Raw genomic sequence first — 15,091 nt, forward strand, 5'->3', positions numbered from 1 at the left:
GCACCATTAATCTAGGCCAAATTAGCTATTAGCAGTTCCTGTTTGCAATGTACCCATGCATATACATGCATCAATCACGGTGTTGTTTGGATACTGAAGAAAACTTGATGATTCACAGGCAAGTTCTGAAACTTTCTCTTTAATTTCAAAACTGATTTATGAATGTTTATTGATGATGAATATCAGAGATAATGATATCTTGGAGAAGTGCAGGTCACTATGAATCAAACAATATGTGTATCATGTCTGGAGACATAATCAAGTGTTGAGGTGTCTAGCAGCTTCTACTGAAGGTAATAACCAAGAGGTAAACTCAGTAAATGGAAATATGAAACAAGGGGGAATATTGTTTGTTCTTGAGGGTGAAAAAGGGAGCAAACAATTAATTTTGAAAACGCAAGATACAGGTAACTAAAGGCAGGGAGAGACTGGCAATTGAGAGTAAATTTTGGAAGCAGAAATATGAAGGGAGGGAAGATGATTTAGATAAAGTATACTACCAATTCTACTGTATAATTATTAAACCCTCATTGAAAATTGACAAAGTTCATCTTTAAGTGCCTCCAAGAGCTGAGTCTCACTGGGACTGATGACTGTATTGGTAAGCATGGCAAATCAGCAGGCTGAACTACAATAACTAATTTCCATTTGTTTTCAGAACACCAGCACACATCTGTCCCTTTCACCCGATAAGAGTATCTTTGCCTCACATCTCTCCCTCTTTGCTGCCTCTACATGTGTTTTTCCCATATGGAGGCACACCTCACAGTTTGAAAACCCTTGACCTGTGAGAGTGACTTTTTACTTTTTTATTTATTCCAGGCACACACTGTTTCTAATTCATGTCAGTACACTATGAAAATCCCATAGCAGACAATTGAATCATACTGAATCTCCCCTGGGATGAGTAAATCACCGTACAGTATATCAATCACACCCAAATCCAGTTGTGACATAGTTGTATCACTATCTTGTGGCACACATACACTGAAACAATATTCACCTGGCTTGTCTCATTTGTCTACACAGAATCTATACATAGTGGCTTTAGCCATCACTATGCCTCTGCCAACCAGTCTAAATCTTGGAAATTGGACAGACAAAGGGTTCACTGACCTTGACCTTTGACCACCAAAATATAATCATTTAATCTTTGAGTCCAAGTGGACACCTGCGCCAAATTCAATGAAATTTCCACAAGCCATTCCTGATGTAATGCATTCACTAAAATGGGCCGGACAGATGTACAACCTGAACACATAATGCCTCTGGCTGTGGCTATCACTGGTGCGGAAACATAAAAAAAAAAACTAGGATTTTGTCTAAAACCATAATTTTATAGACCAACCAGATATAACACAACAATAACTTGTAGCTTATCAAAGAATAACTGCCTAATTTGACATCAGAGCAACAATTAGACCTTAAACCAGCCGACTGTTTTGCTTTGTGTGCGGTTATTCCAGCCACATGCAGCCTTTTGTTCAGTTTTATCTGCAGCAGTTCAACTCCATTCAAGGCTAGACTGAGATAACAAAAGGGGAAGCAGCAGCAACGCATCACACAGTAGAGTACAGCTTCACTCTGTGTAAACCTGCACTGAAACAACTGGATTCACACAGACACTTGTCCCAGGTTAAAACAACGCCAGGAACTGCATTGGTGGTTTTGTTTCATGTACTGGTGAGTCAATGAATTATGATCCGTGAAGTAGATTTGTGTGTTTAAAACAAAATTTTACAGCCCTCTAAAATTCTAACAAGGCAAATGGTATATCTTTGGTTGCAACGATAAACAGCAGAAGTATGGCCTTCACTTAGTAAAATACCAGGAATGCATGCTTGCATGTGATTGTGATTGTGATGATGGTGTCACACTGAAACGCAGAAAAAGTTGAACCAGATCCAACATGGCTGCTGCACAATTCTGTCTTTTTGTGTGACCCTCCTCAATAAGTCACCACAGTTTCCCCATTCAGGATAGGAAGCGCTGTGCTTTTCTCACATAGACTAAAAGTCTCTGTGAATATGGTCTAACAGCCCCATTCTCCAGCCATCTCTTACACACACAGACTTGCTAAACATACATACTTGCATCTCGCTCTCTAACAGAAAAGTGTGAATAATAGCCATTCATAGCAGAGACATCTTATCTCCAGATTCAGATAGGAAATCTCAAAGGAGAGACACTGTCACACTTGTTTGGCTCTGTATGGTGAACTTGTGGACAAATTCATCCGTTCAATCTGTCAGAGTAAAAGAAAAACAGAATCCAAAACAGAACTTGACAGCCTTATAGAGCACATGTATTAAAATCAATGTTTTATAGCAAGATATTTACACCTTCACAGTTCAGTTCTACATACAATAGGAAGGGTTTTAATGTACATTGAATAAAAAATTAAAATGTATGGGTGGAAGTATGTACATTAAGAAAAGGAGAAAACCAAGGAGAAAATACTATTTGGAGTCTTCATATCTGAAGAAGCAGTTCTTAAACCTTTCCAGACCAGTCGTTTGAGGAATTGCCTCTTGAGACATCTCACCGATGTCTGAGTATATTTTTTGTATCAGTCATTGCTGGTGGTTGATTTCAGACACTGCCATCAAGATTGCTGGCTTGTTTTCCTGATAACCTTAGTTATAAAAAACATCATCCTCAGATAGTGAGCTGCTGTCTACATGTCGGACAGTAGCCTCGCCACTCACAATGCTTCTGTCCTCGAAGTGATGATGTCTGTCCTGCTGAGAGGTGGATGAGGGAGAAATGGAGTCAACCGGTGGCGAAGCAACCAGGCTGGCCAGTGTGTTGCTGCCATAAGCCTGGGTGTGGATGCTATACAGGTGCTGGGGAACGCCGACACTGCCACCATCCAGCAGGAACTGAGACAGGAAGTTGCTCTGTGCTGCTGAGGAGGGTTAATAACAAGATCCATCAAATGGCTGCTGTTTAGAAACACTGAATAATGATTGTACACTAAGGAAAACAGAGACAGATGGGTCCTCTCATGTTGGATAGATTGGTGCATTATAGAAATATTACAGATGCTCTGAGCAATGAAACTGGATCAGAAAAATGTGCTATTACTCTGAACCAGCTGCTGCACAGCATGTAGCTTTTATATAGTGTATGACTGTGTTTTTAAAGCAGTGTCTTTATGAAAATACATGTAAATTTATAGAGAACCAACATGCAAGGAGCCATTTTTGAAATAAAACACGATGTATTTCTTTTATAGCCAGATTTTATGGAATTATGAAAAAATGGTCAGTTTTCACAAATATAATTATGCACGTACTGTAGGTTTATCATTTTAAAATGTAAATAAATAATTAACTGCAGTGAAAACAAGCATCACCTGTAGTATCAGTGTGATTTGCATTATAACAACTGGGGCATTGCAGCTGATTTCAATGACAATTTTACCACTTGAGAAGAACTGAGTGTTTCTTCCATTTAATTTTGTTTTGATAGTTTACATTTAAACATTTTGGAGTTGTGTACATGTTGGCTTGACTAGGTTTTTAGTTAGGGACTTAAACCAGGAGGTACTGGTACACAGTAACAAATATAAGTATCCACATGGACAAAAATAAGATGTGCCAGTACTCTACTAGTGAGCAGCATTAGTGAATGTGGTGCACAGGACAGAAAACTGAAAACAAATTAAAAATCTATATCCCGAATATTGGTCTTATAATGCATTATATCACTGGGCACCAGAAGACCTTATCCCTCATGGTGGCACCAGAGGAACTGACATATTTTTACCTATAGAGAATGTGAAGGTATGTCACGCCGCGTTGAATGGTGGGGCCGCCATTTACCTGTGTACATTCCTGTTTTGTTTGGCTAAAAGGTTGCTCTATAACTTCCAACTCTGTTAGATCACCATGGATTCAACCTCTAGAGAACCAGAAATCTTGTACTCTATGCGATGGTAGTTCTTCTAAAGTAGAGAAAGGTCCTTCTGGAAGTGTTGAAAGGAGCCATTTCCCCTACAGCCAAGTCAGTCAGATGACTAATAACTGAATTTCAAGAAGGAAAGTGTCATAAACTCATCCACTCCTGTGGGCAAAAAATGTTGCCACTAGAAATTCATCTGATAATTAGGGCTGACATCTTAATTATTGGTGATAAGATCCACTCTAAGATACCAAGGTGCTGAAACTATATCATGCTATGCAAATGAATTCTATGCTGTGAAACAGTATTTCATTTTGTCATATTATCTTACAAATTTATCAGTAAAAAAACACTAAAAAAATCACTTCTGGGTAAAAGAAGAAATAACTTTACAACCAGTCAAAGTGCCAGAGACTAAAGTATTTCAGCAAATAATGTCACTTTGTTCATTATTCATCTAGAGTAGATAAATGGTTTTAATCTTTTTGGTTCAGACACAGAAGGACCTGCAATATAATATAGGAGATGCCTCATAGCTCCAGTGATGCATGTGATCCTTTTAAAAGACCAACCTTGTAAGCTAGTGGAGGGCTGCTCTAAGCTGTCGTTCATGGACCACATGTTCATGGCGGCCTCAGCCAGTGCAAACTGCTCCGCTACTCCTGTGGAACAAAAGGCACCCAAAACACATTTTTCTTTGCTTTTCTCTGATGTCGATCCCCTGCCGGTTTTCACTAAGTGTACCACCACAAACAAAGGGAAATCAAATCAGTGCACTAGATCTGAGTGACTGTCGTGGGATGTCTTAAGAGCTATAGATTTTTTTTGTAGACACTCCCTCTGCACAAGCCAATTGAATGATATCAATGCCCACAGGGGTCTGAACGTCACTTCATCTCTACTGATCACATCTCGTTTTTCCTGAATCAAACAATCCTTCTGTCTCACCTGCAGCAAAGCGAGCTTCCTTTATCTCATCTGTCATTTGGGAGTAGAAGTGTTCATCCTCCTGCAGCTCAGCCCCCACCCCACCCCAGCCTCCACCTCCTTTACCCCAGGTCCCACTCCAACCGCCCCCGCGTCCTCCGGCCTCGCTGCCTCCACCCCAACCCTTCCACTCAATCAGGTGAGCAACTCGCCCCTGAGCCATTGCTGTCGGTTTGGTGATATGCTCCTTTATTGTGGCCACCAGACCTAAATAAAAGGAGGAGAAGAAGGCTTGATAGAGTGGAGTAGATAAAGGGAGCCTGGCTGAGAAGATGGGCTATACAATAAGTGTGATAACAAAGTAAAGAGGAGCATAATTAGAGGAAAAGGTAAAGTAATAGGGTGCATGTAATTGTGTTCACCTGATGAAACACAGAAACATAAAGGCAAAATATGCCACAACCATGGAACATGGATATGGAAATGTGAAAAAGAAAATACACAGATGGAGAAGAATCATAAGATGGCTACACTGGAGGAGAAATAAGTCAGACTCAAGGTGAGCATTTACTCCTTTTTTCATAACCTGAACCATAAAAAGAAGCATTTCGGCTGCTTCCTACTGAAGTAGAGCTCTGCAGAAAAGAAAGTGGAGATGATTGGAAATCAGTGTAACAGCAACTAAGACTATCTTAGACAGAATTCTCAGCACTTCTACAGCACTGTATGAAGCTCACTATGATAGAAAAAATGTGCTGTGACAAATCATGTCACAAGTTTTCATAAGGAAATTTCAAGTCACTTGCAAGTCTTCATGGTCTCTGAATTCTAACTTCTACAGTGTGTACTGTATTTTCTTTCCCAGGATGTCTTCATACTAGGATTTTACAAGGTCAAATCTGAAGACAATCGTTTTGTTTTAAGATTTCAAGTCAGGTATTAAGGGAGTAAGTCAAGTGCCACAGTGGTCAAGTCTGACTCATGCTTAACTCACATCCAAGCATTAAATCTGCAACTCATTGCTTACCCTAAATAGACTGTTGTCACCAGGTCATAAATTTCATAATTTGAAGGGCAAGGCCACTTGGCCTTTGAATTCATACATTTTCTGAGGGCACAAAGGCCCCTAGACTGGGCACTAAGGCTGAGACAAATGACATGATATGTAACTGTACGCAGCTTTATATGCTGTATACAGCCTGAGCAGTAAAGTTACAAACTAGGGTTTGGTGTCTAAAGTAAAGTATAGATGCTTGTAGAACTGTTAAATGGACGTGCAGGGATATTGTAGTATAGCAACTGTGCACCTTTATTATAATTTAGATAGTACATGGTGTTATCTGTGCACATCTAGTTTCAAAGTCAAACTATGCTCTTGTTGCTCTCTGCTGATGTTGCGTACGATCACAGGTCAGAACAATCATGGATGTATTGAGGAGAAAATGACATCTAATTTCTCTTAATTACTTTAACTGGTGCAATAATTATATTCTTCTGGCATCAGGATGATAGAATGGCCTGCATCACTTATAGCACTGTTAAAACTAAAAATAATGGGTGAACAGCTTTATTAAGCACCGTTCTCCTTAATACATTCATAAACACACACCTACATGAGCGACTGAACATGAACTATCATTCACAAAGATCTCTCCTCGGATCTGATGGACTTGAGATGTGATGGAGTTAAGAACTCCACCACATCTGATGAGGGCATGACAACCACTGTAGCCGTGTCACTCCACAAATATACAGGGCATCATGACCAGATGCCAGGGGCCGTCGGGAAATTTATACCCACATAGTATTTATTAGATTTGCTGTGGCCCTGTATCTCTGCAGTAAGTAGTTATTCATATTAATTAAATCACTGCACCAAACCACAAAGAAGCCATCATTTCTATCAATCACAGGAGACAAAGGTAGTGAAGAACTGAAATGAAAGTTACTAGAAACGGATTGAACAACAGAAGGGCAGTTTGAGAAAATGAGCAGAGAATAAAGGTTAAGCAAGAAATTATGGGATGGGGGGGGGGCAACAAGCCTAGAAATAAAACAAAAAACTAGTGAAGGGAGAATATTTCAGAGTGAGAACTAGATACAGTTAAATGAAACAGGGAGCCCAGAGTGTTGGCAGCCTGGGGTAACTGAAACAGAAAATGTCGTGATGTGTTATTTTCATTTGAGCTTAGCACCTACAGACTGTGTTTTGTGGTGCACTGTGACACCCACTGCTGTCTCACCCTGTATTCACACTACGATGACTCTGCTATGAGACTGTTCTGGTTGACTGTTGATGATGAGCAGGGGATATTTGCATATATTTATGTGAACACAGCAGGAAAATCTCATTTGTTTTACAAATGGAGTATTTTGGGGCTTTCTGCCCATAATACAACATGACAAGGACCAAGTCATATTAGGCTGGCATAGCACCCCACAGGATAGTAATGTGTCCAATAAGTTCCCAGAATGCAATGGGCAGTAGCAAACAGCAAAGTTTTCTCTCTCTGATTTGTATGTGGGGTGCAACTAATGAGTATTTAAGGTACTGTCAGCTCCTGAGAAGGCTGATGCACAAGGATTTTGACTGTGCTACTGTGTGTTTCTGTGCAGATCCTTTCTTCATGTTTCAACATAAACCATGCAGTGTGATAGCTGACTAGAATGATGTGTGGAAGTTTTATTTTTGCTGTTCACATTTGCACCTGTATGCATCTTGGAAGGAACACTGTCATACGCTATTCAGGGGTGAAAATGTGCTTCACACTTGTTTTTTGTTTTTATAGTAAAAAAAAACAAACCATTGTGTGTGTATATATAAACTGATGCAGATAAAGTGGGCCACGCGTCTTTGACAGGTTGCAAAGCTAATTGGTAGGAAAAGAATCTTTCATTTTATATTTATTCATGTTAAATCAGTGACATCAATCAAAGTCAGGTTCTGTGGTGCTTCTAAAGGGCATGAGAGGAGCTGGTTTGATTGCCCATTTCTAAAGCCAACTACACAAATGCATACGCATTTGTGGCATCGGAGTGTTCAGCCAATCTGTGCGTACAAAGATACTTAGCAGATCACCATGAAATTGATGATATTCATGGTACCCTGAGCATGAATACTTTATTAACCCTTTAATACAATCATTGGGCCAAAATTTCTACATGTACATGGGAAATATCTTAATCTAACTGCCATGACATTTAATGGACATCTTCACACTCCATAGAGGATGAAAATATTTACTTCAGCTCCATGACCTTTGCATGCAAGCTAGCTCATAATCTAACCGGAGCTCCATGTAATTTGTTGAGCACATCAACATCCAACACTATTGCAAATCTAATGACAATTTCAGCATCTAGGATCTGCAAGCAGGGCTTTAGCCTTTTACGGTTAATAAAATCACATCAAACCAATATAGCTAATGAAGAGTATTATACAAAAAAAATAAAAGCAGCAACATCTGCATGATATTTTAATATCTGAGTTTGTACAGATATGATTTCAACAGTGAGGTTGTCAGCTGCAGTCCACAGAACTTGCTTTGACAATTTAAATAATGACTAGCAAGTGATTAAATCTGATTAAAACTTAAAGCTTTTTTATTTTATTTTATTTTTTTTACTGGGCCAATTCTGTGACTCCCAAAGCAGGTGTCAGCATCTCAGCTGTCTGCCTGAATGTCTATATTTCTCTAACATATTCATAAGCTTACTGTGGCCTTTGTAATTGTACTGTCAAAGTAATAAAGGCAAAAAGTTTAGCAAGGCATAACACATTAACTCAGATAATTATTCTCCCAGAAAGAGATGGAAGCAGATGAGATGAAGCAGGCAGACACAGAAAGGGAGAAAGGATATAATAAAAGAGTGGGAGGCAGTGACATGAAGAGAGGAGGAAGTCAGAGTCAGAGATGGAGAAGAAAATCAAATGGGAGAAGGAAATGTGTGTGTACTTGTACCTGACTGTTTATTCATGTCTGTGTGCATATACTGGTGTTACAGTATGTGTGTGGGAGACAGAGTGGACAAGGGAAGAGGAAAATTGCATTACTAACCATGGGAGGTTACTAATCCAATTTCCCAGCTTGCTTTTTTCCCAGTGTCATTTGTGATTCTTAATGAAACACAACAAGAACTAAACTGTTTGCATTTGTGTGTATATGCTCGTGTGTCTAGTCTCACCTATCAAAGAGGAAGTGGCCAGTTCTCCAATGTTGTAGCGGCTGGTTTTGTCTGCCACACTGCCATTGGAAGGATTCTGGCTGTCCTGCACAATATGATGCACAAGAAGGAGAATATCACTGATGGCACTGATGAAAAGCTTTTATTTCCAAAGGGAACTAAGAAAAATCGCTTACATTTAGCTTGTTAATGCTGAATTAATGACATTTTATTTAGGTTTGAATGGTTTTCATGCCCAGGAGAGATGTTTCCATCTGAACGAGGAGCAGTTTTGGACTATATAAATCACAAAGAGTAGGAGGCGACACACACAGAACACAATACATTTTCATACATCCTCTTCTGGCAATCAAGTCTTTCCCACTTTTTTCTTTCAACTAAAATGGTGATAATGGCAATAACAGCCAGCAACTCTTTGAAATCCTGCAGCATTCACACCCAGTCTGAATGAAATGCACTAAAAGGAAGGCATTTTAAACTCCAGCCTGAATGTCATTTGCATGGAGGCAGCTCCAATTAGTATGGAAAGAAAAAGTGCAATACATTTTCCTTGGTTTAGTTTTCTTGGTCTGAGCAACAGAAATGATGTAAGGTAAAGACAGACTCATTGTGACTAATTGCACAGCTTCAATACACTGGTCACTTTAATGTCATTATCTCCTTCCTTTCTGAATTTGACCATAAAATGACCTACAGTAAGTTGTAAAACCAAGCGCCCTGTTGGGCTAATGTTGTTTCTGTTTTTCACATTAGCAGACGGCTACTTTACCACCATATGTGTGGTCACTGCAACCAAGGATAGCTTTTGAATTACTGATTTTAACATGCATTTCATTTGCAATGCTATTAAAAGAGGTAAACATAAAAAAAAAGACCCAGAGTGTTTATATATGTACTATATACTACAATATGCAGTCAGGTGGATGGATAATCTGGAGAAACATTACATCAAATGTGCATTTTTACAGATATTAAAAAGTTAGAATTTTTTTTAACTTGACAATATTAAAAATATTAAATCACTTTAAACTGTGATGATAAATAAAAAAATCCATGTTTATTTTGGTAATGCCCACCTAGCTAGTGACTCTAGCTACAGTTAGCTACACATCAACATGTTGAATACAAAACAATTTACATGTTTACATTGTAATATTTGATTTGAATGTAAGTTAGTTAATCTTCCCTCTACTGACTCTAAAGAACTTGATACCAGTGTCCACTACATGGCATTAGCCACACTGCAACAAGACAAGTGACTAAATAAATCCTTACTTGTTCCTTTCCTTATAGTTTTTGTTTTAATATTTTGGAAATATGAAGGTTTTGAGGACACTCATTTTAATAGAAGATGGTCTATAAAAAAATCATCTTGGTAAAAAGCAGGAAATTTCACTCCAGAAGCCTGCATGGAGGGTGTGATGGCGCCTGGATGAGGAGCAGACTGAACATGTTTTGTGTGAAAGAGATATTAACCATGAAATGGAGCCAGTCTTTCTGCCTACAGTTGCACTTAACCTCACTGAGCAATAAACACATCCCAGGCAGAAAATTAGCTAAATTACAAGGTACATCTGAGCACTGCTCTTCGTGTTAGAAGAATTCCAGATCATTTTGGAGTAAGTTAAAAAGCTCTTTTAAACATTCAGAAAATTCACTCTTACTCAGTCACCTGTGCCTGCAAACCTTTTCATACTCACTTCTAACAGTGTTAAGAATTCAGACAGCTTAGGATGTAGGCTTATTTGCCCAGATTTTGAGTTATCTGAGGTAAAGTTCCTTCTAACCAAAACAATCTAGGTGAACAGAACTTTATCTGTTGTGCTCACATTGAAAAAGGAACCACCAACATATTTTAGCTGCTTTTTTGATTTTGTTTACTTATTTATTTATGTTAATGAACAGTTCTACTGAAAGCTGTTTTCTGGTGAATTGGCACTAAAAGTAGTGACGTGCTGTTTTCAGGCCACGTGAGGATAGACACACCAAAAAGGCCCCTACCAAACCAAAACCAACAAGGAGAAGGTTAGGGCTTTCACTAACCTTGACAAAGGATGGCTGACCCTCCTCACTCTGGTCCTGCAGTGCTGTCATGGGAAGGTGGAGCTCTGTAGGCAATCACGAACCAAACACTGGTGTTACAGTAGATTCGAGCTTTATGTATGTGGGTTTCTTTTAGTCACAACAGCGTGTGTTTCTGGACAGGGATTATGGTCTTTAAAGCCAAATTCCAGCTCTCCCTAATGACCAGGGTTCAAACAAGGCTCATATACAACTGATGTGAGACAGAGAAAGAGCAACAAATCCACACAGAGCCATTTCACTGGAACCTCTCTGCATGTTTAATTTGGTACTGGGTCATTTGAGTGACAAGAGAAACTGAAGTGCAGGTCAGTGTGATGGAGCATTAACATTATAAGAAAGGTCAGTGGACACACACATACACACAAGAATAGAAACACACACTTGGGGTTTCCCCTGGGAGGTGTTGTCAAGACAATTGGCTGTCGCTATGGAAACACTACAGCAACAGGAGGCAAGTGATACCCTTCAATTTACTTAAGCCACGGTTGCCAACACACATACACACACAGAGGGGTAAAAAAACTGTATCTGATCTCTGGCCTCATCAGATGGCTCTTGGCATATCAAGAAACCCTATCATGATTCCTGAACCAGTCTTCTGGGTAAAATCCCACCCTGACATACTCACATACACTCACACACACACATTCACAGATCTCTTATCTGTTTATCTGGAGCCTCACGGCTGCCTTTCCTCTTTCTTCCCATCTTGAAAAAACTGCTTTTAGTACCTTCCACCTTGTTAAAAGGGACCCTTCCTGAACAAGAGTAGACAATGTTGCTCAAAATATTTTCAGACTGCATCTCAGATTCAGGCTGAAAATTTGTGGGATGTGATGTTTAACATCACGTATTGACAAAATAACAAGCAGATTGCTGTTTGCAGCTATCACAGAAACTGGTACAGCTTAAATCAACTTTTTGTTTTTTTAGGATCTTTTGTTTTGACAGCAGATTAGTGCTTCCTAAAAGAGGCCCTGCCGCCAGCTGAGACATTGTTACTTTATCCAGACAGCTGTTAAGATGAAACAAACACTACCTTATTTCCAGCTAAACCAGTAACAGAGAGCAAATTTTAGAGAGAAAACTACAACCCAAATCACATAAGTTGAAGCTTTGATGGAGATGTCATACCCTAAAGCCACTGTTGTCCTCTGCTGATCATTGAAATCCCACTCATCAACCTTCCGCCCCCTAAAGCAGCCTCGATGGATTCTCTCACATAAGTTTTTAACTGAATGCTTGGCAGAATTTCTGTTGTACATTAGTTCCATCTTGCTCCTCAAGTGTTTGTTGGCTGCTGTCAACACTTCTGGCAGGTTGTTTCAACCCACAAATAGGTACACAGACATAGATGCACAAACAGGTGGCACTGACCTTTGTGACCTTTGCAGAGACAGGTACCCATGGTCTCAGGACGGCCGAGCGGTTATCTGTTCACCATGGTGGCTTGAAGATGAGGAGGATGAGGAGTGGGGAAATTGGAAGAATGAAAGGCAAGGAAGAAAAAGAGGCAGCAGTGCTGGCAGAAGTATCAGTGAGCAGAGGGGTAGAGAAAGTGAGGCAAGGGGGAAAGTAAGACCAGACCCCAGATGAGCTGTAGGCTGATGCACTGGCTGACTTTTCTGTACAGAGGAGAGATGAACAAGCAACACAGACAAGGAGTGGGGAGGGGGAGCAGAGAGAGAGACAGAGGAAAACGAGGCGAAAGCACGAAAGCCTGTTTGCTGGCGACTGTGAATCCCCTCCCCTCTACTTCTTCTATTCTCCTCCCTCTCTATTCTTCCTCTCTATCCTGCTGTATATAGTAGACTCTCACGGCTTGATGACGGAGCTACAGATGGGTGACAAATTAAAGAACAATCCCAAGTAAATGAGTGGAAATTAAAAAAAATGGAGGGATCACTAGTTAAACTTTCATCATGATTTATCTGTTTATTCACCGATTGTCAAAAATTGGGAAAAATGCCCATTTTGACTTTCCAGAGTCGAAGGTGGTATCTTGAAATGTCTAGTTTGGTCCAACAACTCCTAAAATATTCAGTTTAGTATCATCTATGACAAAGAAAAGCATCAGTTCTTCACATTAAAGAAGGTGGAACCAAAACATTTTGGTGAATTTTGCTTCCAAATAGTTGCCAGTTAATTTTCCATAAATTAGCTGACTAACTGCTGCAGCTTTATGCCACTGGATTAATGAGGATGAAAATGTATTGAACACAATGAGGGAATATGTTTTAGAACAACGTTTCCTTCCTCAAATCAAGGAGAACTTTACTATAAAGTCTAGGTTGTTCACTTTATTTTAGTTTTTCCTTGAATTAGTCCTTTAACTAATACCTTTAATTTCTGTTTCAATCAATACAAACAACCCAACACAGTGTTTACCTGGTACTACTAATTTCCAGTGTATTGTTGGGAGCTATCATTGAGCAGTGTACATTCAACAAAAAAATTGCCTCATTACGTCTGGTCACAAGATATCATAACATACCATGTGTTTAAACAAAAAAACCTACCAAATACCCTACCCCTTGCAGATGGGATGAGCTGCGAAAACACTGAAGCTAAAATCTCCCATTTTACATTTCAGATTTTGGAAAGGCTACTCAAGCATCACATTACTTACTTCTTTACTTTCTGTTCTCTCAGCCTTATATTGTTTACTTGCCCATTGCTGCCTTATATAAGGACATGTACATGCACATTGAGAATCACTGTACCAGAGTCAAATTCCTCATGTGTCCAACACACCTGGCCAATAAAGCTGATTCTGATTCTGATTCTGAAGTACTTGCAGTTCAGTGATGTAGCAACTCGAGAAAGAGATCCTGATTTCAATGAGATGCCTGTTGAAATGGAGAATTACATAGGACAAATATTAATTATTAGATCAGTATCATTTCTCAGATGGTATGCTACTGTATGTTCTGGATAGCTACCTAGCTAACCCAGGGGTTTTCAACTGATTGAGACCCAGGGACCACCACTGATTAAGAGGCAACTTGAGGACTACAGTTGTGGGGTGACTAGACTGAATGAGCACTAGTTTAATCCTGAAAATCACCTTGGCTTTTCTAAATTTATAATTTGCAAATTCAAATAATTCAAAAGCAATAATTAATACCTAAAAACATGTTAAAAAATAGTGATGCCCACATTGAGACTATATTACTGAATACATGGTCAAGGACCACCTGCCTTGCTTTGGAGACTACCAGGAGTCTGCGGACCACTGGTTGCAACCTCCCGAGCAAACCTATCTGCAGACTTAGCATTGTTTGAATCTTTTTGATAGTGTTAGCAATACAGTATATAGATTATAAGAAAATTTTTCCTGAAATGGTTATTAAACTTTACATTATGTTCTATGTTCTTTCCATTCATCTTTGCATTAGGGCTTCATATATGATATATCATGTATAGTATATCTTAAAGTATAGTCCTGGTACTTAAACCAAAACAGCACTGCTTTAATACATGGCATGAAAGAATATAAGTTTCTCCCAAAAATAATGTTAAATCTAAATAAAATATGTTTAGAGGACACAAATTCTAATTACAGAAGACACAACTAAACAGCCTACTGAAAACTGTCATGTGGTACTGCTCTGTAGGTATGCAGGTTGATACCCAGCATACAGCATCTATTAGCTTAAGATTCACCAATCTGATTACAGTTAAATTGACTTCATCGTAATTCTAGTTTTCACTAATTTACAACCAAAAACATTCAGACATAAGGGTATAGACTCGACAACACACACACCTTCATACACATCATTAGGTGTCTCCTGTGACCTCATTAACTCAGTCTCTCACTCTCACGCATGTAAAGCAACAATCAGACACAATAGTCTGTCCTCACACCATGTTGCCACTGTTTGTTCTCAGACTGCTCCTGGCATAAGTACTGGGATAATGTAACTGGGGCTTTGCTGACATCACCCACGGCAACGGTGCTCTTGACTCCATCATGGGGGAAAAT

At 39.3% G+C, this 15,091-nt stretch overlaps 1 protein-coding gene across 3 annotated transcripts in view; it reads right to left on the reverse strand.

Annotated features, from left to right (window-relative positions):
- Window positions 1-188: 188 nt before the first annotated feature.
- Window positions 189-15,091, reverse strand: part of fam131c (family with sequence similarity 131 member C) — a 29,376-nt gene continuing 14,473 nt past the window's right edge. Inside the window, exons 2-8 of one of the 3 annotated variants that reach the window (XM_020612616.1) lie at window positions 13,858-13,952; window positions 12,481-12,728; window positions 11,062-11,126; window positions 9,019-9,103; window positions 4,855-5,100; window positions 4,479-4,568; window positions 189-2,905 (exon numbers count right to left, since the gene is read on the reverse strand). In XM_020612616.1, coding sequence (XP_020468272.1) covers window positions 2,637-2,905; window positions 4,479-4,568; window positions 4,855-5,100; window positions 9,019-9,103; window positions 11,062-11,126; window positions 12,481-12,511 — 786 coding nt within the window. In that variant the 5' untranslated portion in view covers window positions 12,512-12,728; window positions 13,858-13,952 and the 3' untranslated portion in view covers window positions 189-2,636. Of the gene's footprint in view, window positions 2,909-4,478; window positions 4,569-4,854; window positions 5,101-9,018; window positions 9,104-11,061; window positions 11,127-12,480; window positions 12,729-13,857; window positions 13,953-15,091 lie in introns of all 3 variants that reach the window. The other 2 variants (XM_020612615.1, XM_020612617.1) reach the window with 2 other exon arrangements.

This window comes from Monopterus albus, unplaced genomic scaffold, assembly GCF_001952655.1.
Source record: "Monopterus albus unplaced genomic scaffold, M_albus_1.0 scaffold126.1, whole genome shotgun sequence".
Taxonomy (NCBI): domain Eukaryota; kingdom Metazoa; phylum Chordata; class Actinopteri; order Synbranchiformes; family Synbranchidae; genus Monopterus; species Monopterus albus.